The 23,527-nt window shown below is 47.2% G+C and overlaps 2 protein-coding genes across 4 annotated transcripts; one reads left to right on the forward strand and one right to left on the reverse strand.

The window, feature by feature from the left end:
* Positions 1–283: 283 nt before the first annotated feature.
* On the reverse strand, positions 284–20,984 carry Eif2d (eukaryotic translation initiation factor 2D). 3 transcript variants are annotated; one of them, XM_057770013.1, is made up of 16 exons: positions 20,738–20,984; positions 19,798–19,988; positions 18,571–18,654; positions 17,945–18,035; positions 16,760–16,867; positions 15,494–15,714; positions 14,736–14,853; positions 12,961–13,006; positions 11,560–11,663; positions 11,289–11,438; positions 10,882–10,971; positions 9,622–9,717; positions 8,549–8,669; positions 5,768–5,942; positions 3,334–3,450; positions 284–337 (listed from the first exon to the last, which is right to left on the reverse strand). In XM_057770013.1, exons 1-15 carry the CDS (start codon positions 20,791–20,793, stop codon positions 3,383–3,385), a joined length of 1,719 nt encoding a protein of 572 aa, XP_057625996.1. In that variant the 5' UTR covers positions 20,794–20,984; the 3' UTR covers positions 284–337; positions 3,334–3,382. The 3 variants fall into 3 exon arrangements, with proteins under 3 accessions (XP_057625996.1, XP_057625997.1, XP_057625995.1); XM_057770012.1 differs by lacking the exon at positions 284–337 and having other exon boundaries at positions 3,021–3,450; XM_057770014.1 differs by lacking the exons at positions 284–337; positions 11,289–11,438 and having other exon boundaries at positions 3,019–3,450.
* LOC130874622 (protein transport protein Sec61 subunit gamma) lies at positions 12,364–12,645 on the forward strand. The gene has a single exon (XM_057770015.1). It carries the CDS (start codon positions 12,398–12,400, stop codon positions 12,602–12,604), a length of 207 nt encoding a protein of 68 aa, XP_057625998.1. The 5' UTR covers positions 12,364–12,397; the 3' UTR covers positions 12,605–12,645.
* Positions 20,985–23,527: the final 2,543 nt, after the last annotated feature.

The following is a 23,527-nucleotide window of genomic DNA, read 5'->3' on the forward strand; positions in this document are numbered from 1 at the left end:
AGAGGAAGCCCACAAAATGGGAAAGAATCCTTTTCCCAACTATATACCTGACAGAGGATTAAAATCCAGACTACATAAAGAATTCAAAAAGTCAAAAAAACCCATTCAAAAACTGGACTAAGGAACTAAATAGATTTCTCAAAAAAAAGTCTAAGAAATATTTCAATATTTATTCATTATCCCTAGCACTTAGGAAAATACAAATCAGCATTTACAGTTTTTTTGCCAATCAAACTGATAACAAATACTGGACAGAAGGTGGGAAAAGGGGAATCTTAATTCACTGCTGATGGGACTGCAAACTGGTACAGCCACTCTGGAAGTCAGTGTGGAGAACCTTAAAAAAAAAATATATATATATATATATATATATATCACATAGTCCCGCTATACCACTCCGTGGCATACGCCCAAAAGACTTGACCTCCTACTCCACAGAACCTGCTCAGTCATGTTTATTGCTGCTCTGCTCACAATAGCTAGGAAATGGAAACAACCTAAATGCCCTTCAGCTGATGGATGGATGGGAAAATGAGGTACAAATACTCTAATACACTATGGAACACAGTTCTAACTATGGAATTAGCTGTAAAGAAAAGGAAACCATGAAATTTGCAGGTAAATAGATGGAACTAGAAAAGACTACAGTAAGTAGTAACCCACATCCAGAAAGACAGACATTACATGTTCTCTCTCACCTGTGCTCCTAGCTCCAAACCTTCAGAAGGGAATACATAACATGGAATAACTGCAGAAACCAAAACCATGAGAGTAAAGTGGACAGGGGCTTCGGAGGGAGGGGGGCAACCGACAGTCCTACCCAGGGTGACACCCGTGAACCACCACAACCAGCACAGCAAACTTCCCTAAGGTACAACAGTGGCACTTTGTCTTGGTGGTGACCGACTATTTAATCTGACCTTAGGTCCACTCAACAAGAGGAAAATCATGTCTGGTGCTGAAAATCTGGCCAACTCCCCCAGGCTAGTGAGGTCAAGGATCTTAAAGAAGAACCTCCTATTGCTACTTTACTAAACCAACAGAATTCCCAACTGCATCTTAAATACTTATCCTTACACCCACAGGTAAGTGTGGCTCTCACACATCCTCAAAAGAGATACCTCTTTGTAACAGAGACCTCTACAGATCAAAATGCAGAGAAGAGCTGATCATGGGATACGCATCACCAGTTGCTAAGCCTACAAAACTCTTGCACCTAGCCCAGCGTGGTGGCACATCCCTTTAATGCCAGCACTCAGGAGGCAGAGCAGGTGGATCTCTGTGAGTTCAAAGCCACCCTGGTCTACAAAGCAAGTTCCAGGCCAACAAGGGCTACATAGTGAGACCTTGTCTCAAAAAAACAAAAATCAAGAAACAAAAAAAGCCCAGGAAATGTTACAAAGAGGGGTAGACTATTGTAAGAGCCAGAGGACCAGGAAATCTGCTGTGAAGTTGTGTCTCCCAGAAGTGACAGAGGCTCTGGTCACGGTACCTTGACAGCGCGGCAGCCTAAACAAGACCTGAACGAGGACCACACCAGTCACCATGCTAACAGGAAAAGGGGGGGGTCTCGTGGGGCCCCACTGCTAGACAAAGAACTGTATCAACTAAGGAATGCTCAGAGTGGGAGAAAGGCTTCCACAGAGTGAGCCCAGTAACTGGCTATGCAATACCTGGGGGGTCAACAAGTGGAAAGGGTTGTTTCTATATCTGTTATGTTATAATATTTATATTATGTGTGCACGCACACACACAGACACAGGACACACACAAAGAAAAAGAGGCCATGCATTTGAGGGAGGGAGGGGAGATATGAGGGGTGAGAGGAAGGAAAGGATGGGACGTTAAGTGTACCCCACAGAAAACTCAGCCAGTTGCTGAGTAAACCTGTACCGTCTGTCCACGCACCACAAGGGGCATGGGAATGGAGCAGTTTCTGCTTCTTACTGGACCCATTTCACTGTAGTTTGGCATTCATAAGTTCAAAACTCAAAGTCTGACCTTGATATACATTATTTGGCTTAGCACACAGAGAGAATCCTTTCCACGGTCTGACTGTCCCACATCTCCATGACAACCACAGGAGAGAGAGGAAGATGATTCAGTGCAAATGTATCACTTACTCCTGGAGAAAACACCCCAGCACAGGCCCAGACAACACACTGCCATAGCAGAGTGCTGCTGAACCCCAGTGAAGTGCTGGTCCCCTTACAGGCTTTGTGCCTTCAGCAGGGAGGTCGTCAGTTTCTACAGCACTACCTTCCAGGAGCCTGCAAAGGGGACAAGGCCCTCGAGAACACAATACAGTGCTGCATGCCATCCGTGTGCAGGCAAGGGGCGCCACTCCTCAGGAGCAGACACCCTGTTGTAATAGGATCCTGCTAGAGCTGGCTTCTAGAAGGCACTTCCAGTTCCCTATGGGGATGCTGGTAGAGAGAGGATTAGTGTCTCACAGCAAGAGGTGGGAGCTGTCACACACAGTTTTACACCCACCCCTTTCTTTCCGGGTCTAAAATGGGTGATTTGGTGAACAGTAGGTGAGCAAGCCTCTTTTATCTCAGTTTTTAAAAGAATGAGAAAGAAAAAAATAATAATTCTTTCTTAATGGTACAATCCAAGAAGTCTTAAGGAGTTACACCTGCACCGCTCGTATCCTTATTTACACAGAGAGCCCTAGATACAGAAATGACCTGTGCAAACCAAGGTGAACAAGAGTGATGGTGCAACCATTCCTAGCACCCAGTGGCTCCTCTTTCTGAGTCCTCTGAAGACCGAACGAAGAGCCCTTCCGTGAACCCAAGCTTCAGAAGACGTCACTACAACAAAGCACCATCCTGGAGTTACATCACAAACTTCGCCATTAGTGGGAGCAGCTGTATCCAGTGGAGAAGAGCATGGTCACATAGGAACCCGTGTTCTGTGTTCACTGTTCTTCCTGTTCACCTCAATTCTGCTGCTGCTGCTGCTATGAGTTAATTCTTTTTGTTGCTGTGACTGAGGGCAGAGAAGAGCCAGACTGTTTTCTAGGGACAAACCCTACAGAGACATGAAGGGACGAGCAGGCCTAGGAGGTTAATTAGGTCCCAGAGGCACTAAGTAGGAAGCTGGGGTCTATCTGGTAGAGGGGCTTTAGAACAGGAAGGCTCTGCCGGTTGCCCTTCGACAGGCTGCCCTGTCTCTTACACAGGGCATGAGCTAAATCACAGAAACCACATGGACATTTTCACTAAGTGAAGGAAGGATAAGGGCATTCAGATTTAGATTAGAATAAAAGCTCTCAGTAAAGAATTACAGTTTTTATTTGCAAAAGTTAAAAATGCTCATATCAATTACCAGCTCAGAACCTGGGTTCCCATGGAATCCACTGCATAAAATGACTCTGTCACTTCTTGCCAGGTTTGGGGGCTTTTTCTAGGCCTTGGATGCATTTTCCAGGGAGCCGATACTCTTCTACAATCCAAAAAGAAAATCTTCAGCCAAGCCTGGTCCCAAGTCCCTACTGCCCCTCCCTGCTTTCCACATCCCTTGGGCCCTGTAACCTCCTGCCCCTCCCTGTCCACTAAATCCCAGTGTGCTCATCCCTGCTGTCAAGGATCTGTTACAATAATTTTCAGCACATGACCTGCCCTCTACATCCTAATCAAGTTCACCAGTGTCTGGTGACACCTGGGATGGGCCGTTTACCACACACAGCAGTTGGAGGGTGTATTTTGGTCATTTACACCCTGCTAGTTACCATCTATATCAGTGGTTCTCAAACTTCCTAATGCCAGGTGGTGGTAATGTACACCTTTAACCCACGCATGGAGAAGGCAGAGGCAAGCAGATCTCTTGAGTTCGAGCCCAGCCTGGTCTACAGAGCAAATTCCGGGACAGCCAGGGCTACACAGCGAAACCTTGTCTTGAAAAACCAAAATAAAACAAAAGAATACAGTTTTTCATGTTGTGGTGACCTCCAACCATAAAATTATTTTCATTGCTACTTCATAACTAACTTTGCTACTGTTACAAATCGTAATGTAAATCTGTGTCTTCCCGTGGTCTTAGGTGACCCTGTGAAAGGGCTGTTTTCCTCCAAGTGGCCGCCACCCACAGTGAGAGCCACTGATCTTGGTACTCTAAGAGAGAAGGTGTGTGTCCATCTAATTTTCTTCTGTTCCCTTAGCCTCATTCCACCACACGCGCTCTCAATATAAGGAGCTCAATTGTGGAAGTTAATTGCTGGGACTGTCACAGGCCATGCGATAACTACACTTACTGAGCATGTGCCATGTGTCAGTCTCTTGAGTGGGAGACAGGCATGGGAAAGGCAAAGTCTGTCTCAAGTTCTTTTTTGCAAAGGGTTCAGACATTACAAAAAACTAGCCAAGCTCCAGACACTAACCAGAAACATCAACACAGTTGAGATGCACTAATGCTAATAATTTTTACTATGTTCACAGGGAAATGGGCATTGCCCTTGAGCTGTGCCAGTAGACCTGTGAGGACAGACAGACCAGGAGTATGGGAGGTCACACAAGACAAGGGGACAGCCAGGCACAAGCAGGTAGATGTGGGACCGGCAGGAAACTAGCTGGGAAGAAATTAGAATGTGGGGTGGGGGGTGGGGGAGGTGAGAAGGAGGCCGCAGGAAAAACAGGGCAGGCTGGAAAGGGCTTGTTTCTCAAACTCAGTAGCTTATTCCTGAAAGCATGGATAAGACAAAAGGCCTTCTATGGTGAGTAATGGGTTTGTATTTAGTTTAGAAAGGTCAGCCTGGCAGAATGTGAGGAGGGCTTAAATGAAGGACAAAGCAGAGGTTAGAGACTCAAAGAAAATCAAAAGTATTCTCTCTGGCTCTAAACATAAAAAGCTTCAGGGCCAGCTACAGCACTCCGAGTCAGGTACTGAGTCTCTCTAGACCTTGGTCTCCTCGTCTGCAACCAGGCACCAGTCCTGCAGCAGTTATAACCAAGGAGGGCCCGACAGCCCGGCTGAGCACCAGCACAGCTGGGGCAGTTGCCACATGATTTCTAGAAAGGGAAGTCAGGAGGAAAGCTAAGCGTGTGTCCCGTGGGGAGAGCGGTGATTCTAAGGACAAAGGTCTGGTTCAAACTCTGGCTGCATCGCCTGGTCGCTGCTATAAACTGAAGTGTGCGTACATGTGAATACACACTGTTGCTCCTCGACGGGTTTATATCCCCTTATACACCCACTGTGAGCTGAAAATGTGGTAAATCAAGGGGCTGGAGAGATGGCTCGGCAGTTAGAGCATTTGCTGCTCTTCCAGAGGAGCCGGTTTTCAGTTCCCTGAATGCACACGGCCACTCACAACTGCAGTTCTCATCTACAGCTCCAGTTTCAGAGGAGCTGATGCCCTCTTCTGAGGGCACCAGGCACACACACTGTGTAGTGCCCATACATGCAGGCAAAACACCCATACACATACAATTCTTTTAATCATTAAAACGAGAGAGAAAATAAAGTAAGTTGAAAAGGCACATAATCCAGCTAAAGAGAACACCTTAGCTAATGACTCAGCATGGTATGGCTGGCTTCTGGTTGTTCCCTGTCTTGATCACATGACTGACAGGGGGCTCTGGCTATACTACCTAGCATCTCAACAGACTGTCTAGCCAATGCTAGCTCTGGAAGAGTTCACACTTCACTGAAGGACAGTTTCTCTGGAATGTCTCATTCGGCACCACTGAGAACACCGTAGACACAGGTAGGATGACTAGACTCAAGCAAGTCAGGGGCAAAGTGTCTTCTCAGAAGGGATACTCACCAAGCAATAGTTGGCCAACGTGGTGGATCTGGTTTCCCTGAATCTGCACCTGTAGACTGTCTTTGGCCCCAGGGGCAGGAGAAACGATGGTGCTGGCCTGGCATCGCTGCTGGAGAATGGCAGCCACTGAGCATGGATCGAGGCCATAGGTCTCCAAGTTCCGGACCACAGTTACCTGGGGACAGAAAGCTGATGGTGAGTGTTCTCGGTATGCTCTCTCCTCTAAAGGGCCTTTCAGCAAGCCACCTTGCCCATGTTCTGTGATGGCTCTCTATCCCTGTAGCCCTGGTACCTTTCTGTCCATCTCATCCAATATATGTGTTAACAGATACTCTGTCCTACCTAGAACATACAATTTAAGGGTTCTTTAACTATGGAGAATTTAAATCATAAATAAAAGTACAGTAGTATGGTGCTAAGCATGGCGATACACAACTTTAATCCCAAGCACTCAGGAGGCAGAAGCAGATGAATCTCTGAGAGTTAGAGTTTGAGGCCAGCCTAGTCTACATCCAGCAAATTCTAGGTCAGCTAAGGCTACACAATGAGGCCCAGTCTCAAAACAAAATACCAAAAAGCATAAGAGTGTGATGGAATCCTACATTTCCTTTACCAGTCTCAACAGCTGTCAACTCACAGGCTGTCTGGGTTATGGCTCCCAAGACCACTCTAGAGCAAATCCTCCTACTCTTCAGATCACTTCATATATAAATATAGCACTATGCATCTCCAAAGGTTAGGGACTATGTTTTCTTTTTCTTTTTTAAAGACAGTGTCTCAACTGTGTCTCTCATTGACACAGAGATCCACCTGCCTCTGTTTCCTGAATGCTGGGATTAGAGGTGTGCAAGATAAGGATTGCTCCAAATATAAGAGCAGAAGCGGCTGGTGAGATGGTCCAGGGGGTAAAGGTGCTTGCTGCACAGGCCTGACAGCCTCCGTTCAGTGCCTGGGCCCACAAAACGTAGGAGAGAGCCAATGCCCCAAAGTTGACCTCCAGCCTCCATACATGCGCTGCAGCATGCATGCTCCCCTCCCCGACCTGAATGATGATATGATGTTGTTGATAATAAAGTATTTTGTACCTAACAGCAGTTCCTTAAAACCACACAGTCAGTCAAACACACGGCGCTTTTCCATGAGAGCAACACATGGGAAGAATGTAACTTCAGGACAAAAGGCAAAGTATTCTTTTTTTTTTTAAATCACTTTCAGGGCTAGAGAGATGGTTCAGTGATTAACAGCACTTGTTGCTCTTCAAGTTCGATCCCTATACCCACAGGGCAGCTCATAACCCTCTAACTCCAATTCCCTAGGGAATCTAAAGGCCTCTTCTGGCCTCTATGAGAACTGCATACAAGTGGTATTCAGACATACAAGCAGATGGAAAACCCATACACACAAAATAGAAATAAATAAATCCTTTCTAAAAATTATAAATACTAAAATCCAGGGCTCGAGAGATAGCTCAGGGTTAAGAACATTGACTGTTCTTCCAGAGGACTCAGGTTCAGTTCCCAGTACCTACATGGCAGCTCCCAAGTGTCTGTAACTCGGGTCTTGGCCTCCACAGGCACTAGGCCACCAGTGGTACAGACATGCATGCAGCAAACACAACACACAAAATTAAACATGTGAAATTATAGTCCTCCTGTGGCTCTCCAGCAGCTTCTCCAGTTCACGACTAGCGATGACAAAGGATAACCGTCACGTGGCCGGCGGGGCTGCTCTCCATAACGTCTTTAAAACCGCCTTGTCCTTGCAAGGACTGCAGACACAGGCTTAGACTCAGCGAGGCTTTAGAGGTCACATTAGAAAGCCAGCTTCCTCCCTGAGACTCTGGCTCTATCTCCCCACAAGTGGTCACAGAAATCTTTGCTTGCAGACTTCCAGAAAAAAAACTCATCAATTCATGTAATACCAACTTCATCTTTGGACAGTCTATTATTAATAAAAGATTCATGCTTCATATACACAAAGTATTTGGTATACTGCCCGGCATGTAATCGCTGCTAATTAAAGTTACCATGACTGGTTTTCACTTAGGGACTGATTCCTGCTAAGTGCTTTGCCTACGCACAGCCCCCATTGGCCACTGAAGTACAGGGCAGGTACTACCTCCATTCTTCACAGAAGGAAACTGAGGCAGTAGGTGCTTAAGGTCAAGAGGAGAGAAAAGGTCACACTAGAATTCCAAAGCCTGGGTCCTGAACCAAAGCCACACACTCAGATAGTTCCCTGTGTTGAGCCCAAGCCTGTGTTCTCAGGATTTCTAACTGGAACAAGGACACTCCTTTTGCAGAGGACAGCATTCTACACATTTTGAAAGCAGTTATAATTTGTTCCCTACAACTTTGCCAAGCTAAACAGTTTCTTCAGCAAATTTTTACAAGTTATTTTAATTGAGCAAAGTCCAAGAGGTAGATTGTGTAAGAGACAAAGGCCTATAAAGTAGTGCCAAGGAAAAACTCAAACTAAAATATTGTTCACTTTTGAAACAGGTTCTAGCAAGTTTCTTAGTACAAAATCCCAGAGGGCAGAGGATAGTGTTTAATGATACCCCTCACTCAGGGCCAGCACAGGCACACAGCATGGGCCATCCAATCCAAAAGCCTCCAATCGTATCAGCAAACTAGAACTTAGCAGGGAAACTAAGCCACCACTCTCAAACACTGGGTCTCCTTTGGGTGGTGGTGAGGAGGGAACCCAGGGCCTTAGCATAGGTGAAGCAAATGCTCTGCCACTGAGTCACAGCCACAGCCCCAGTAATTTTTAAATTACCTTTTTATTATAAGACTTCTGTGCAAGGGTGATGTCAATCGGACAGAGTTTCCCTTTCTTCAGAATGGGTTCCTGTCCAGGAAACGTCACTTGGTAGGCAGGCTGCATATTTTGCAAACACCTAAAATGACAATTCCAGTTATAAATAGATCAAGGCAGCAGCCAGCATCTCTGCTACCATAAGCACTGAGTGCAAGTTTTTGAGGCATACTTATTTGCAGTCTAGCTGCAGGTTAGAAGTATTGAAGTTACCTGGGGGGCGGAACCACAGGACCAATGAACTCAGTGTCTCAAAGCTCCCCAAAGCATAGCCAAGGTTGACATCCTCTGATTCAGGGAAGCGAAAAATGGTGGCCTGAGTGCCTGGAAATTTTCCACTTGCTTGGCCTCCTGGGAATCTGCTGTCTGCTTTGTGAATGTTACTACCTGTCTCAAAACACATCTTTCCAGCTTCCTGCCTCCGCGTGTTCACATTTCTCTCGTGTTCCAGCAATGCAGTCTTGACTTGGTCTTTTGTGTGTAGGAAGTGACTGCATGTATATGTTTATGCGTGCTCGTGTGAAGAGATGAGTGCAGGCACCCGGATGGCATGGTGATTGTGTGGAGGTCAAAGAACAATCTCACGAGGCAGTCCTCAACTTCCGCCCTCTTTGGAACATGGTCCCTTTGTTTTTCACAGTTGCATACATGTGGTTATCTGACCCACGAGCTTCCAGGGATTCTTATCTGTTTCCATCTCATCATAGGAGGACCACAGAGGTGTGCCTGGTGTCACCTGGGTTCTGAGGACTTGGACTCAGTGCTCAGGCTTGTGAGGTAAGGGTGGTGGTGCAGGAAAGTTAAGAGGGATTGCCAGTCCATGACACCTGGTCAAGAGAACAGTCCCACCAGTCCCTGACACCTGGTCAAGAGAACAGTCCCACCAGTCCCTGACACCTGGTCAGAGAACAGTCCCACCGGCCCCTGACACCTGGTCAGAGAACAGTCCCACCGGCCCCTGACACCTGGTCAGGAGAACAGTCCCACCGGCCCCTGACACCTGGTCAGGAGACAGTCCCACCAGCTCCTAATACCTGGTCAGGAGAACATCCCACGGAAGCTTCATGACCACATGCTGTTCATTCTTCTCTAAGAGGCAGTCACAGAGGATAGGATCCAATTTCACCAGACTACGGGATTAAGGCAATGCAAGACTTAACCATTCCAAAGTGACAGCACCGATCAACTGCGTACTCTATGTCACCCAGGATCACTCAGCTGTGGGACCAGAGGTCACTGGGAGGCCAAAGAGGAGAAGCAAATGGGGGAAGAAATGTGGAAAGGAGCAACCAGGATTCTAGGCTCAGTTCTGCTCTGTGACTATATCTTTCAAGGCTTAAATTCTGTCAGCACATTAGCAAGGAAGGAAGGATGTAAATGCTCAATGCTACAGTCATAGTGTGTGCATGGACTAAGCTGTGACATAACACCCCAGAGACCCACATAGTTAAGCGGTAACTTAGGGCTGCAGGTGGGTTGGTAGATCGCACAGCTAGCTTTCCATATGTCCTGGGTTCTGTTCCCAACACCATAGATAGTAATTTAAAATAACTAACAAAACCTGTTTAAAAGTGGGCACTAGACAGTGTGGAGGTCTCTCTCTTTAATCCTGAGGATGTCTGGAAAGGAAGACATTAGTGCAACTCTTCTGTTAGCATGACACCTGTGCCCGTTTGTGAGAAAGATCACACCAAAAAGGGTACAATGCCTGTGATTAAATATTGTTTCAAGGTTCCATTTTTCTTTCTTTCTTTCTTTTTTTTTTTTTTGATTTTCGAGACAGGGTTTCTCCGTAGCTTTTGGTTCCTGTCCTGGAACTAGCTCTTGTAGACAAGGTTCCATTTTTCTTGACAACAGCCATACGCCCTTGAACATCAGTGCGGACATGTGTGGGATGCGTGTACTCAGCTAATGGTCAATGCGGAGAGCATGTATCGACCTGAGCCCCTAGGCGACAGCCTGTCCACAGCCCATGGTCTGCAAACACTGGGCTTGCCTATTTCCAAACGTCTGTGATCATCTATTCTCCATTCCAGAATCCTTCCCGTCCTTTGCTTTTAAAGTTACTACATTCATTTATCTGTGTGTCTCCAAGTGCACAATGCTAAGCATGCATGTGGAACAGTTTGCAGGAGTTGGTTCTCGACCATGTGGGTCCTGAGGGTGGAGCTCAGGCAGCCAGGCTTGGCAGTATGCGGTCCTTCACTCACTGAACCATCCTGCCAATCCGTTTCCTGTCTGTCTGCTGGAAGGAAGACCTGACAAGACAGACTCCAGTCTTGGTGCCCACTTACTTTTTGTTGTCTGCATCCACCAGGTTGTTCCTCTTGGCATAGTCAATGATGATCCTTCGGACCTCACTGCCCTCAAGGGTGCTCCCTTTCCTAGGAGAAGAGAAGCAACCAGAGTTCAGTCCACGCCGTATCTGGGGACCACCCGTAAACATTCAAACAAGGCTCTTTCCTCGGCTCTTGCCTTTCCCCTCTTTTCCTGAGGGAGCAAGCGGGGCTGCGTGATGTGCAACTGCAGATAAAGAGGCTACCCTCTCACTTCCCTAACCCAAAGGTGTGACACTGCCTTAGAAGAAGGAAGACAGGCAGAGCAGGTTGGTTTGCCAGTCACAGGAAAACACTGCTCAGGATGAGAAGAAAGTGCAGGCAGACACCATGTAGGCAGAAAAGGGCTGCTCTCCAAAACTCACTTGTGGCCAGACTCCTGGAAGAGCTGGGTCATGTTGGCTGGGACACAGTAGAGGGATTTTATATCTGGAGGGTGATAGGGCTGTTCCCTGCTACCCTCCTGGACAGTCTGGGAAGTCAGGGAAGGCTCGGGGATGACAAAAGATGTGATCCTAAAACCCAGCAGAAGAAAAGAAAAAGTGCATGTTATACCAGTGCCTTGGTAGCCTCCAATCTGTGGTCCAGTGTCCCCAAACCAACTGAGCTACACACAGTGACAGGCCCCGCACCTACCTCGGGTGCCTCCAGTCCACAGTCACAATGCTTTCCACCCCTTTGCTCAGCTCCTTGACCTGGACAATCTGCTCCTGCTGCATGTGCTGCAGGAACTTAGACAGCTGCGGAGAGAAGTCAGTACAGGGACTTCACTGACTCTACACATGGAACACCCGGGCCTGGTGCAAGGGAGGGCCTTGAACACCAGGACCCAGTTTTTGCTGCCATTAGACTAAGAACCAAAAGACCACACACACTCCTGCAAGTTGGGGAGCAAGAAGCCACCAGAGGGCTAGAGAGATGGCTCAGCAGTCAAGAGTTCACACTGGGGGCTGGAGGGACAGCTCAGTGGTTAAGAGCTCATATTGTTCTTGCGTAGGGCCCAAGTATGATTCCCAGTGCCCACATTCAGAGGTTCACAACTGCATGTAACTCCAGCCCCAGAGGCATCTGGCCTCCTCTGGCACCAGCACATGCACGCACACACACACACACACACACACACACACGCACACACAGTTAAAAATAAAATTAATTTTAAAAAAGGAGCTGCTAGGGGCTGGAGAGATGGCTCAGAGGTTAAGAGCATTGACTGCTCTTCCAGAGGTCCTGAGTTCAATTCCCAGCAACCACATGGTGGCTTACAGCCATCTATAATGAGACCTGGCAACCCCTTCTGGCTTGCAGGCACACGTGGAAGGAATGCTATACACATAATATAATAAATAAATAAATAAATATTTAAAAAAAAAAAAAAAAAAAGGAGCTGCTAAACAAACTGGTGAAGTCTGTTAAGACTCTAATTCAGAGAAGCTACGTGTCTTTGCCTCCTCAAGCCGTCGTCCCGCAATCAGTCATGGATCAGGTAATGCAGTTTGTTGAGCCAAGTCGGCAGTTCGTAAAGGACTCAATTCGGCTGGTTAAAAGATGCACCAAGCCCGACAGAAAAGAATTCCAGAAGATTGCCATGGCCACAGCCATAGGATTTGCTATCATGGGATTCATTGGATTCTTTGTGAAACTGATCCATATCCCTATTAATAACATTATTGTGGGTGGCTGAATGCTTTCTCTTCGCAGGAACTAGGAGCAAATGAGGGTGTGAGAAGCTTATGAAGTAAAAAGTTGCCGTATACTTTGTGTTTTCCTTTCCTTTTTCCCTCCCCAAGAGGTTTTGTATTTCTAAACTAAAATAATTTCAAAATAAACATTTTTCCCATGACAAAAAAAAAAAAAGACTCTAATCAGATAGAAAAGACCAAAGGGGAGAGAGGAGCTGGTGCCTTGGCCCAAGGACAGGCTCACTGCTCCCTCTGAGTTCTAGGCTGAGCACTGTCTGCAGGGCTTCCCATCTCCGTCTTCTCTCACATGTATTCCTTCATGACTGTACAGACATGCAACGAAGGTACAGGCTCTTACCTTTTTATAGCTTGACTTCTTTATATCCAATTGCTGTCCTTCAGGGCTAGGACAGACAAAAAGGCAAGTTAAACCAAACAGTAAACTTTGGTACCTGCCTGACACAAGTGACCTTTTCCTCAGCTGTCAAAGAGCAGCTACCATTCTGGAGTTCTCTGCCCAGTTGTGGTATTGGAGACAGACATGGAGTATGGCCTACTCCAAGTCAGGACTACCCAATAGTACTTCTGTGGCAATGGGATGTCTGTCTATGGAGTCTAATACGGCAACCACTAGTCATCCAGAGACTGGGGGATCGGGGACCTGAATTTTAAACTTTAAGTTAAACTTAATGGGCCACATGTGATTAGTGACTACTGTAATCAGACACAGCTTTAGAGTTCTCTCAAACCAGAGAGTCTCCTATGGCCTCAGCAGCAAGCTCATACTGAGGAAGCCAGGTCCATAGCAGAGCTCAGCAAACTGCACTCTGGAGCCTAAGCCAGCCACATGCAGCACTATCTGTTGCCTTTGGTCACATTAGTGCACAATGGCCGTGGACCTGAAACAGAGGTCACATGACCTGGAAAACCTAAATGACTTACTATCTGGCTCTTTACAGTCTGCTGATGCCTGTGCAGCTTCAGGGTAGGGGGAATAGAGGTTCCTACTGAAAACTGTGACTCCTCCCTCTCCTCAGGAACTTACATCCTCTCTTGAAACCCGACGTTCAACAGCAGGGTGACTCTCAAGGGTACTGTCCTAGAGCCCACTCCAATCTAATGCCTGCCCAAGAAAAAATCCTGGGACAGTTTCCCAGTCACCTGCAACTCAGCATGGGCAAGACAAATTACCAAGGACCCCACTGCCACAGCTGCCCTGGTGCCTTAAGGCCATGTGTAGACAGAAGAGACTGGATTAATTACTGCTTTCAAAACAGCACAAGAGTCTCCGGAACAACACACCACCCACTGAGAGACAGAGCAGGCTGTGTGTATGCATATGTGTATAGGGATAGGTTTGTTCTTTTCTGTCCCCCCTCCCCCCCCCCCGCCCCGGCAGAGTCTCACTGTAACCCAGGCTGATCTGGAACTCACTCCACAGCCCATGCTAGCCTTGGATTCGCGGCTATCCTCTTACCTCAGCCTCTTAAGGGTTGGAATTACAGGTGTGAGCCACAGTACCAGGTTACGGGGATGCAGAGACCCTGCTCTCGCAGTATTAACAGGTGTCTGCTATATGCCAGGCTGCACACCTCTACAGTAATCCTAGAAGTCTCAGAAATTCGGGCTCAGAAAAACCCTGTGACTGCCTGCAATTGGCTTTGGTTAAATATGCTAAGGAGGTGGCAGCTGAACCCTGACGGCTCGGGCTTCAAAGTCAATACTCCCTTTCCCAGTGGCTACATTCTCAAAGAGGGCTTCATCCCTGTTCTCTTCCAGGCACACTTTGCCTAAGCGGGAAGGGTGGAACGATACAGAAAACTTCTTGACAAAGGCTGTTCAGGGACCCTTGCTGTGTATGCCTTGGTACCTGACTCATGAGAGACGGCCCAGAAACACCTTGGCAGAAATAGCAGTCAAAGAATGCTGGGACTTTTAACTTTAACCTTACTATTCTTTCCCTGGATAAAACTGAAGGTTTTGAAGCCAAGAACCTAATTTACCTTCCAGACAACTTTCTGCTCGGCCCTTCGCACAGCATGTCACTCAAGCAGCCCCACCCCTGTGTGGCTTTACCGACAAGAACAGCGAGGCCTTGTCTGCAGCCCCCACCCATAGCAGCGCCTTCTGTACCAGCAGGAGAACATGTGACTGCCCAGGAGCGTGCTGGTGAGCAAAGGGAGGTCGGCTTTTTTGACTCGACTCTTCAAGGCATGCAGGAAGCACTGCTGTAACAGCTCATCCATTTGCTCTGCAAGGAAAAGAAAACCATATCCTCCCTGAGGCACACACCTTGCCTGGGCGCTGCAAACCCTCCATCCCACCCTCATCACCTGGCTCAGGTGGAGTCCATTCCTAGGTACCAACGCTCCCAGGCTGCAGACTTTTTAAAAAGTGGATGTGTGTGTGCACATGTGTGTGTGTGTGTGTGCGTGCGCATGCTCACATACTACAGCAAGTGTGGATGTCTGAGGATAGGTTTCACGAGTCAATTCTTTCACCATGGGTTGTTCCAGGGATTGAACTCAGGTGACCAGGTTCACACAGTAAGTGCTTGGTCTCCTGTAGAGCCATCTCACTGGCCCCCTGTTGCCTGTTGAGCCAGTGAGATGCCATCTCACTGGCTCCTTACAAACTCTTGAGCACTGATCCTGTAAGGGTTAGCCCCACAGGAAGACCAAACCCACAGAGCCACCAAGTCAAGAACATTCATTCAAAGAAGTCAGAACCAGAAGCCCTAGGTGTTCATAGCCAGAAACTATGTGACAGACAGACAGACACCTAGGGGCATGGTTTATGAAAGAAGGGATACAGAACCAAGTAAGGGTTCTGTGCTCCTCTCCAGAGCACCAGTGCACTCTAATCTGAAGGACAGGCATGGGCTTTCACACCTTGAAGGGGCTTGCCATCTGAGGAATCCTGGTTCAGGGCCCCAGAGCTAGTGTCTTCAGAGGCTTCTGAGTGATGAAGTTTCCTGGTCTCCTCCTCTCCCTCCAGGGTCAGGCTGCTCAGGTTTCCTTGCAGACCAAGGTCCACTTTCTCTTCACTGCTATCTGTGGGATTCACTGCCAATGGGGCAATGGCAGGTGGAGCGGACTTGTCTCCAGATTTCCTGGAAAAATCTGATGTCAGAAACACCAAGCAGTAGCTACGATACTCACCCACCCTGGTCAGGGGAGAGTCAGTCAGGCGTTCAAAGCCAGTAGAGCCCATAGGCAGGAGTAGCCGGGACATCTTAGTGATGCACACTCATCTCTAAGTCAATTTTTCTGGCCCCAGAAAAATCCAGTGCCTCAGCTTTGTCATCTGTAAAATGGGGACTGATACTCATTCCCTACTTATCTCAAGGAAATGATTGCTTATATTATTAACAGACAGCCCGAGACAGAGACCAAAGGAAAAGCACAAAAGATAAAAGAAAATCCACAGAATGAGTCTATACCAACAGGTCATGACACTTGGCTACAGAACCAGCCTTAGCGGCATATGCCTCAATCCTAGCACTCAGGAAGCTCAGACCAGGGTATCCCAAGTTCTAGGTCAGCCTCAACTACGCAGTGAAACCCCATCTCAAGCTTCCCTACCTCTAGCACGTTCCCCATAGAAAACCTAGTTCTGTGGCTTTTGAGAAAAGCACTGTTTCCTGTTTGGTGAAAGTGACATTAACCAGACAAAGAGCAGGCATGTGGGTCTAGAATGGATTGTTACAGCTAGAGAGTGTGTCCATAGTAAGGGATCTGAAACGTGATACTAGAGTAGCATAGTTAGCTATCATCCTGCTGTTAGACAACTGATCTGGAATCAGAAGCATTTGTCTCAGGACCAAATGATGTCTAAAATGCACATGATGAACAAAGTCAGACCAACCAGTACTATATGTACATCACCACAATAAAGGGCGGGGCAAACAATTCCTAAGTCTAGGGCAACTGTCTGAGACGAATCCTGGCCTAGAAAATAACCAAAGCTGCCCCTAATTTCTTGTCTGGAGAAGAAAATGTATTTTCCCACATTTGGCCAGTGGGTGGAAGTCTGGGGCCCACAGGCTACACGAGGATGTGCATACACCAATACCTGCACTTCTGAATCTCAGGCTCATCGTGTTCTCCCCAGCCACCCATCCCCATTCCCCATAACAGAAGAAACAATGCACCCACCACAAGTGGTCCTGATAAGTGTGGAGCACAGAGAAGCCCTTCCCCTTCAGGCCTGACGCCAGCATCTGAGCTGTGGACATGGCAGCCACTCCAATTGCTACGGGAGCTCTAGAAGGAATCCAGAGATGAGGGTTAGGCAGAGTCTCGTCACTGATCTGTTCATACACTGACTCCTGGTTCCTTTGTAAAAGAAGCAGTAGGAGCTGGAGAAACAGAAAAGTTCTTGCCTGGCAGGCATGAGGCCCTGGAATCAAACACAGCAACACAGTAATGGTTCAATGGCTCTGCAAATATACTAAAAGCCATCTGACTGTGGACTGAAGATAGGCAGACCCTTGTGTAAACTATGCTTCCATCAAGTTATTAAAGATACAGATAACTATTCAGTTGATGGGAATGTGGAGATGATGAAAGACAAAAGGCAAGAGACCGCTATATGCAGAAGAGACCGCTACATGAAGGAGAGAACGCTACATGCAGAAGAGACCGCTACATGCAGAAAAGAATGCTACATGCAGAAAAGAATGCTATGTGCAGAAGAGAACAGTACATGCAGGAGAGAATGCTACATGCAGGAGAGACCACTACATGCAGGACAGAACGCTACATGCAGGACAGAACGCTACATGCAGGACAGACCGCTACATGCAGGACAGAATGCTACATGCAAAAGAGGCTGGAAGAAGGGACAGCTAAGAGCAGTGGGGTAGCCTAGCCTGGATCCTGGAAGAGAAAAAGGTAGACGCACACACAGTCTGCAGGGATACAGATAAGGAAAGACTCGAGTGTGTTCACAGCACTGTCCCAACAGTGTGGGACAACACTCCTTAGCTGTGGTAACTACAATGTTACATGAGATGTGGCCATTGACAATGCTGGGAATCATGGTGTGTATCAATCAGAACTCTATACCATCGCTTACATTCTTCTATAATTCTAAAGTTATGAATAACTTTTAAACGTTCAGCACAGCAAATGTCTTATGCTCAGATTCACACTCTCCACAGGTTCACTGACATCTAACAAAGGGCCCACTATCTGCTTCTGCTGGAAGAACCTATTTTTTCTTTCAGACCTCGGTCCACGTGTTTTGGAAGCTGTCATCTCCCTCCACCTCCCTCATACCTCTGTTCCTCTGCACCACATGCCCCCCACACATACAAAAGGCACAGCTGTCTGAAGTACCTGTTCCCCACCAAGGCAATGGCACAGAGGTCACCTTGCTGTACGGGAGGCAGACCAGTAGGGGGCACCACTACCCCTGGCAGCATCAAATCTGTAGCAAATAAAAACGTAACAGCTTACTTAACGTCCAACTTTCTTTTCATGCTTTGCTTTATCACACACCCGACCACTCGACAAAGGACTCACAGCAGAAGCACTGGTGCTCATTTGCTAAAGCTCCCTACTGATTTAAAGTACAGCGTGCGGCAGCTGACAAACTGCTTTCTTTTTACTTCTAAAAGGCTTAAAACAGAACCAGAGCTGTCCAGAGAACTCATGTAATCAGTTAAGTGGAAGGAATAACACACACACACACACAAACACACAGACAAACACAAACACACACAGAGGAAGAGAGAAAGGGAGAATAGAGATAGAGAGATAGAGATGGAGATAGGTATATACAGAAAGAGAGAATAGAGAGGGAGGATAGATAGATAGAGACAGACAGACAGACATACACACACACAAAGGGGGTAGGAGAGTTTTCAACATATGAACACAAGAAATGAGTAGCTTTATCAAAGTGGCTGATAGTTACTGAAGAGATTTCAAGCCATTGCTGAAACATAGAAAAATTCTCTTACCTGCTCCCCCGGCCAGTTTTTCGAGTACCAGAGGCCATGTTGTAAACGTTGGTAGAAGATCAGGATAGGACCACAATGTGTACACTGTACCAAAAGAGACCCAGGAAACACTTAAACACTGCCCACTGCAGATCCAGACATGCCCAGCACCACGCGCACAGATCCAGAAACATCCAACACCATGCTCCCTTTAATCAGAATTCAGAAAGAGAAACAAAAACACCCCAGTTCAAGGTGATGGAGGTTAAAGGGGTTTGCCAGGGAGACTGCCCTCAGGATGAAAGTAGACACCCACTGACACCTGGAAACTAGCTACCACTGAGACATGGAGGCACCTGTTGCTGCTTTGGGACTGCCAGCAGAAAATGGCCATCGGGAACTAAAACTCGGGGCAGAAACCATAGAGGCTTCCCATGCATGACTTCAGAAGCAATCGACCCCAAAGTCATTCTGTTAAAAAAAATTTTGAAACTTTCTCATGTTTATATTCTGAGTTCCTTTTTTCACAGTGATTCGCATAAAACTCCTGGAGGGGAAAAAAAAGTCTCTATTTGTCTTCAGGTACAGCAGCAAACTGGAAGGAAAGATAGGAGTGGCCTAAGGAGACTGCCTTGCTCTGCTGCAGCCAGACAACCTTGGAGGAAAAGCCCCAAGTGACCAGTGTCAGCCGCTAAGGAAAAGAGGAGATCTATGAAAAAGACTATTAAAAAAAAAAACAAAAAAACAGAGACTCTTAGACTACCAAACAGGGCCTAGGAAACCACTGTGGAGCAGTCCACGCAAAGCAGAGACTCTTAGACTACCAAACAGAGCCTAGGAAACCACTGTGGAGCAGCCCACGTGAAGTATGTAACTAATGTAGCTGGGTAGCCTAGGTTTTCTGAAAGCTATTTTCTCTACATGCCCTGAGATTCCATCTTTAGCGTCACCTCAGCTCCCTCCCAACACTCCACACTCATCTACCACAGATCTTTACAATTGTCTTTCTTTCTAAAGTTTTATTTTTTTTTTAATCTCTATTTTATTGTGTCAACTTCTGGTCTTGAAAAGCTCAGTCCTAGGAACACTAGATCTGAAAAGATCTTTAGGAGAAATTTTGTGTTGATTTTATCTGAAAAGGCAGGGTAATGTGGAAAACAAAAAAATATATATATCAAATCAAATCAACAGAGAGTAGCAAACGTTACACAGGACTGTAGTCTGGGCGTTTCCATCTTGTTGCCATACCTGTTGGATACAAATTTTTCTCCAGTTCAAATAGGATGGGGTTAGCACCACTCTTGTACACAGTCACTGTATCTCCCTTGTGGGCATACAACTTCACCACATTTAGCTCTTCCTTCCCAGGGATCAACTCAGAAGCCCGATCTGTTCCGAGGGTGGGGAAAGCAGCTGTCACATCGGCCCGAAGTTTTCTCCTGCAGAAAGCACACCGGCACCATTAATACCATCTTCCTGACGGGCATTAATAAATACTGAAATCCAGAATGACTATAAAATCATCTATAAAGAAGGCTGATGACCGCCTGGCTTAAGGATCCCTATTCTCTTTCCTATTCATCATCTTGTCTATTTCCACAACTTTCTAGGCTTCTCATTCCACACTGGTGTTCATAAAAATGAGTCTCACCCAGAAACCCAGCCATTCTGACCTCATATGCCTTCCCCATTCCTTTCTCAGACTAGTTGACAAGTCTGTCGACTTAGAATTAAAAGGCCACTATGGCACCAAGAAGGACACCTAAAGAAAGCTGCTTCCAAAATTCCTGAGGAGGAATCTCTTACCACGGCTTACATATGCTCTAACCCCTCATTCCAGCTCTCTCCGGCCAGGAGTAATCGTTGAAGCACCCCCGCCCCCCCGCAATAATTTTAGTTATCGGTACCCTATCGGGGTTTCCCCAGAAGCTGACTCTAACTCCGTGGAGGACAGGGCGCCTATATTTCCCTCATTTTACATCTTCCACAAAACCTAGTCTGAGCCCAGTGCATACCGACTAAACTTTATTTCCTGTCCAAAAGATCATCTGGGAGAGAAAAGATACCCACACCTCATCCCCAACACGTTTCTGACGTCCCTGCTTGGCTCCCTGGGGTCTCCTCTCCATGGGCACCCCTAGATGTGTAGGAGCCTCTTTAGGTGAAGCAAAAGCATTTTCTCCCTCACCTGTCCGACCCCTTGATGGCCGTGTTGGACTTGACCCGAAAGGCCTTAGCGAACATGTCTGCTAGTGTGGCCCAGGAAAGACAAGAAGATCACAGACTCCAGGGACGGTCAGCAAAACAAGGGTGTGTCAGCTCCCCAGCCCTCAACCCTGGAGGCAGCCATGCTGAGGGCCCGGCGCCAAAGTGCAGCCGGCTAGGAACCTGGTCGCATACTTTGTGGCCCTAGCTGCGACACTGACTGGCCTGGACCAATCCCGGAACTGACGCACACTGGGTGGGGCGGGGCGGACTCCTAAACTTCCGCCTCCGGGCTGCGTGCCTGCTGGGCTGTTGCAGGGACCCTCAGCTGAGCTAAACGCGCCCTGATTCTAGCCTTCTGCCCAATCCTCTTTGGGTTCGGCGCTGAGAAGAAACTCCAGCTTGCAGTCTATTCCACATGCTTAAAGTCCGCCAAGTTAATTCGTGTTTTATTAAATGCTCTTAAAACGCACGTTTTTATTGAATGCTTTTAAAAAAATGCTTAAAAGCGTTTATTTATCCATATCACTACATGGTATTGTAAAGGCTTCAGCTAGGATATTCTCCTTCTTGATGTTTAATTTACACGTGTTGATAAATGCAGTGACAAGAAATACACACCCCACTCAGGATCTAGGTGAAAGATGGGGCTTCCCTGAGAGACTATGTACTCTGAGGGCAAGGATTTAAACACCTGTGGGTGCTTAATGTTAGGTTTCAAACTTTGGACAAATGGCTGAGGTGCCAATTTAACATATCAAAGCAGACACTGGCCACCCGGTTGTCTCTGCCTCCCTCAACCACCTCCTGTGACAGGGTCCTCCTGTGTTTGCATACCCTGCCCCCTACCCTAAACCCCAGCCCTGGGGCTGGGCTGCCATTCCCTAAGTAATCAACCATTTTGCACCCCCTCAGTCACACCCTCCCCCCGTCCCGTCCCCCCCCCCCCCCCCCCGCCGCCATTTATCCGTTTTCTCTTTTTTGGGCGCCTGGCTACTGCAGTTGGTTCCTCTCTCTCTTCCCCATCCTCCTCCCCTCCTCCTCTTCCCGCATGGCCCAGCTCACTCTGGTCAGGACCTCACTGGGCTCTCCCAGATGTCCCTGCCTCTGGCTATTCTCTCCCACATATCTATAATAAATTTTCTATGATAAAATTTATAATAAATTTTCTCCCCACCATACCTAGGAGCATCATGTTTCTTCCTTTTTATTCCTTTTTTAATTTTATTTTATTGATATTTATTGAGCTCTACATTTTTCTCTGCTCCCCTCCCTGCCTCTCCCCTCCCCCTTTTGTATTTCTTTTTTTCATTCACTTAACGTCTATTAAACTAAGTTTCACCGATATGGTTCAGAGCAGAGCACCCTTTTAGTGACCACCACTACCACCACAACCACCATCACCGATCCAGTTGCCTATTTGGCACAGTTGTGCAAAGAAGAATTTCCCATTGACTGTCCAGTGACATGCCTGGTGATCTCCACCTGCCATCTACAGAGGTCTAGTTGCTAACCCCAGCTTCTATACCTCTGACCCTCCAGGCTTTATTGGAAGCACCCTACCCCAAACCAAATGCAGAGGAGTCTAGAGGAGGGCGTTCCCCACAGACTCCTGTTCTGAGAACTGCTACATATCCACACTTAAGATCTAACACTAAGTGCTTGTGGTTCGGAGAACTGCGGAAAGTTTAAGAGGAATACTAGAAATTCAAGCTGGGGAAGCTATTGTGCAGTTGATTCAAAGATGTCAATTGTCATCCTAATTAATGGTGAGTAAGTAGGAGGCCACGACTCAGGGGCCCAGGCACCACCCTATCCAACGTTTCTTTTAGGAGCACAAATCCGCACGTGCTGGCTAACTCTTGTCCACTCTACACAAGCTGGAGGCTCTGGGGAACAGGCTAACTAGTGGCTTAGCTCTGCACACTGATCTTCGGGCAAGCTTTATTTGTTAGAATACAAACAAAATATCACTACGATTTTTTGTATGAAAAGATGTTGTCAGGGTTAGGGAGATGGCTCGGCGGTTAAGAGCACTGGTTGCTCTTCCAGAGGACCTGGGTTCAAGTCCCAGTACACACACATGGCATCTCACAACTGTCTATAGCTCCAGTTCCAGGGGATTGAATCCCCTTTCACAGACATACACATGCAGGCAAAATACCAACGTACATAAAATAAAAATAAATAAATTATTAATTTTTTTTTTAAAGAAAAGATGTTGTCATGGCTTCAGAAAGAGTATTCATGAGGCTGGAGGCATAGCTCCATGGTAGAATACTTACCTAGTCTGGGAACATGACAGCCAGCCCTGATGACACTGTGTTTTCTGCCTGCTCAGAAGTGAACTGCTCTGTCCCAGTCATTAGAGCTCAGACCTGAGTGACAGTTTGCCCAGGTCCCCTGTGCTGAATATGGAGCCTGGGGTCCCTTCAGGGCCATTGACCTTTGGCTCTGGAATGCCTGGGAGCTCCTCGTGGCCTGCAGGTGAGGTAGGGATAGGACAATGGGCTGCAAGGCATTGATGCTTTGCTTTGCTTTGCTTCTGCAAAACCTGATGTTGCTATGGGAGGGGGTGAAACCGTCTTTTCATTACTATACTGCAGGAAAGTGAGGAGCAACTGAGGGAAGGGAAACTACGTTCCTGCCCGGCTGTGGACTCCGCGGGCAGTGGGAACACGCACCTTTCTGTGTCCACCTTAAAACCTCTCATTGTCACCCCGCCACCAGCCACGCTGTGTAGGCTCTAAGGCTGCCTTCCTTCTGCCAGCAG

Source organism: Chionomys nivalis, chromosome 5, assembly GCF_950005125.1.
Source record: "Chionomys nivalis chromosome 5, mChiNiv1.1, whole genome shotgun sequence".
Classification (NCBI taxonomy): Eukaryota; Metazoa; Chordata; class Mammalia; order Rodentia; family Cricetidae; genus Chionomys; species Chionomys nivalis.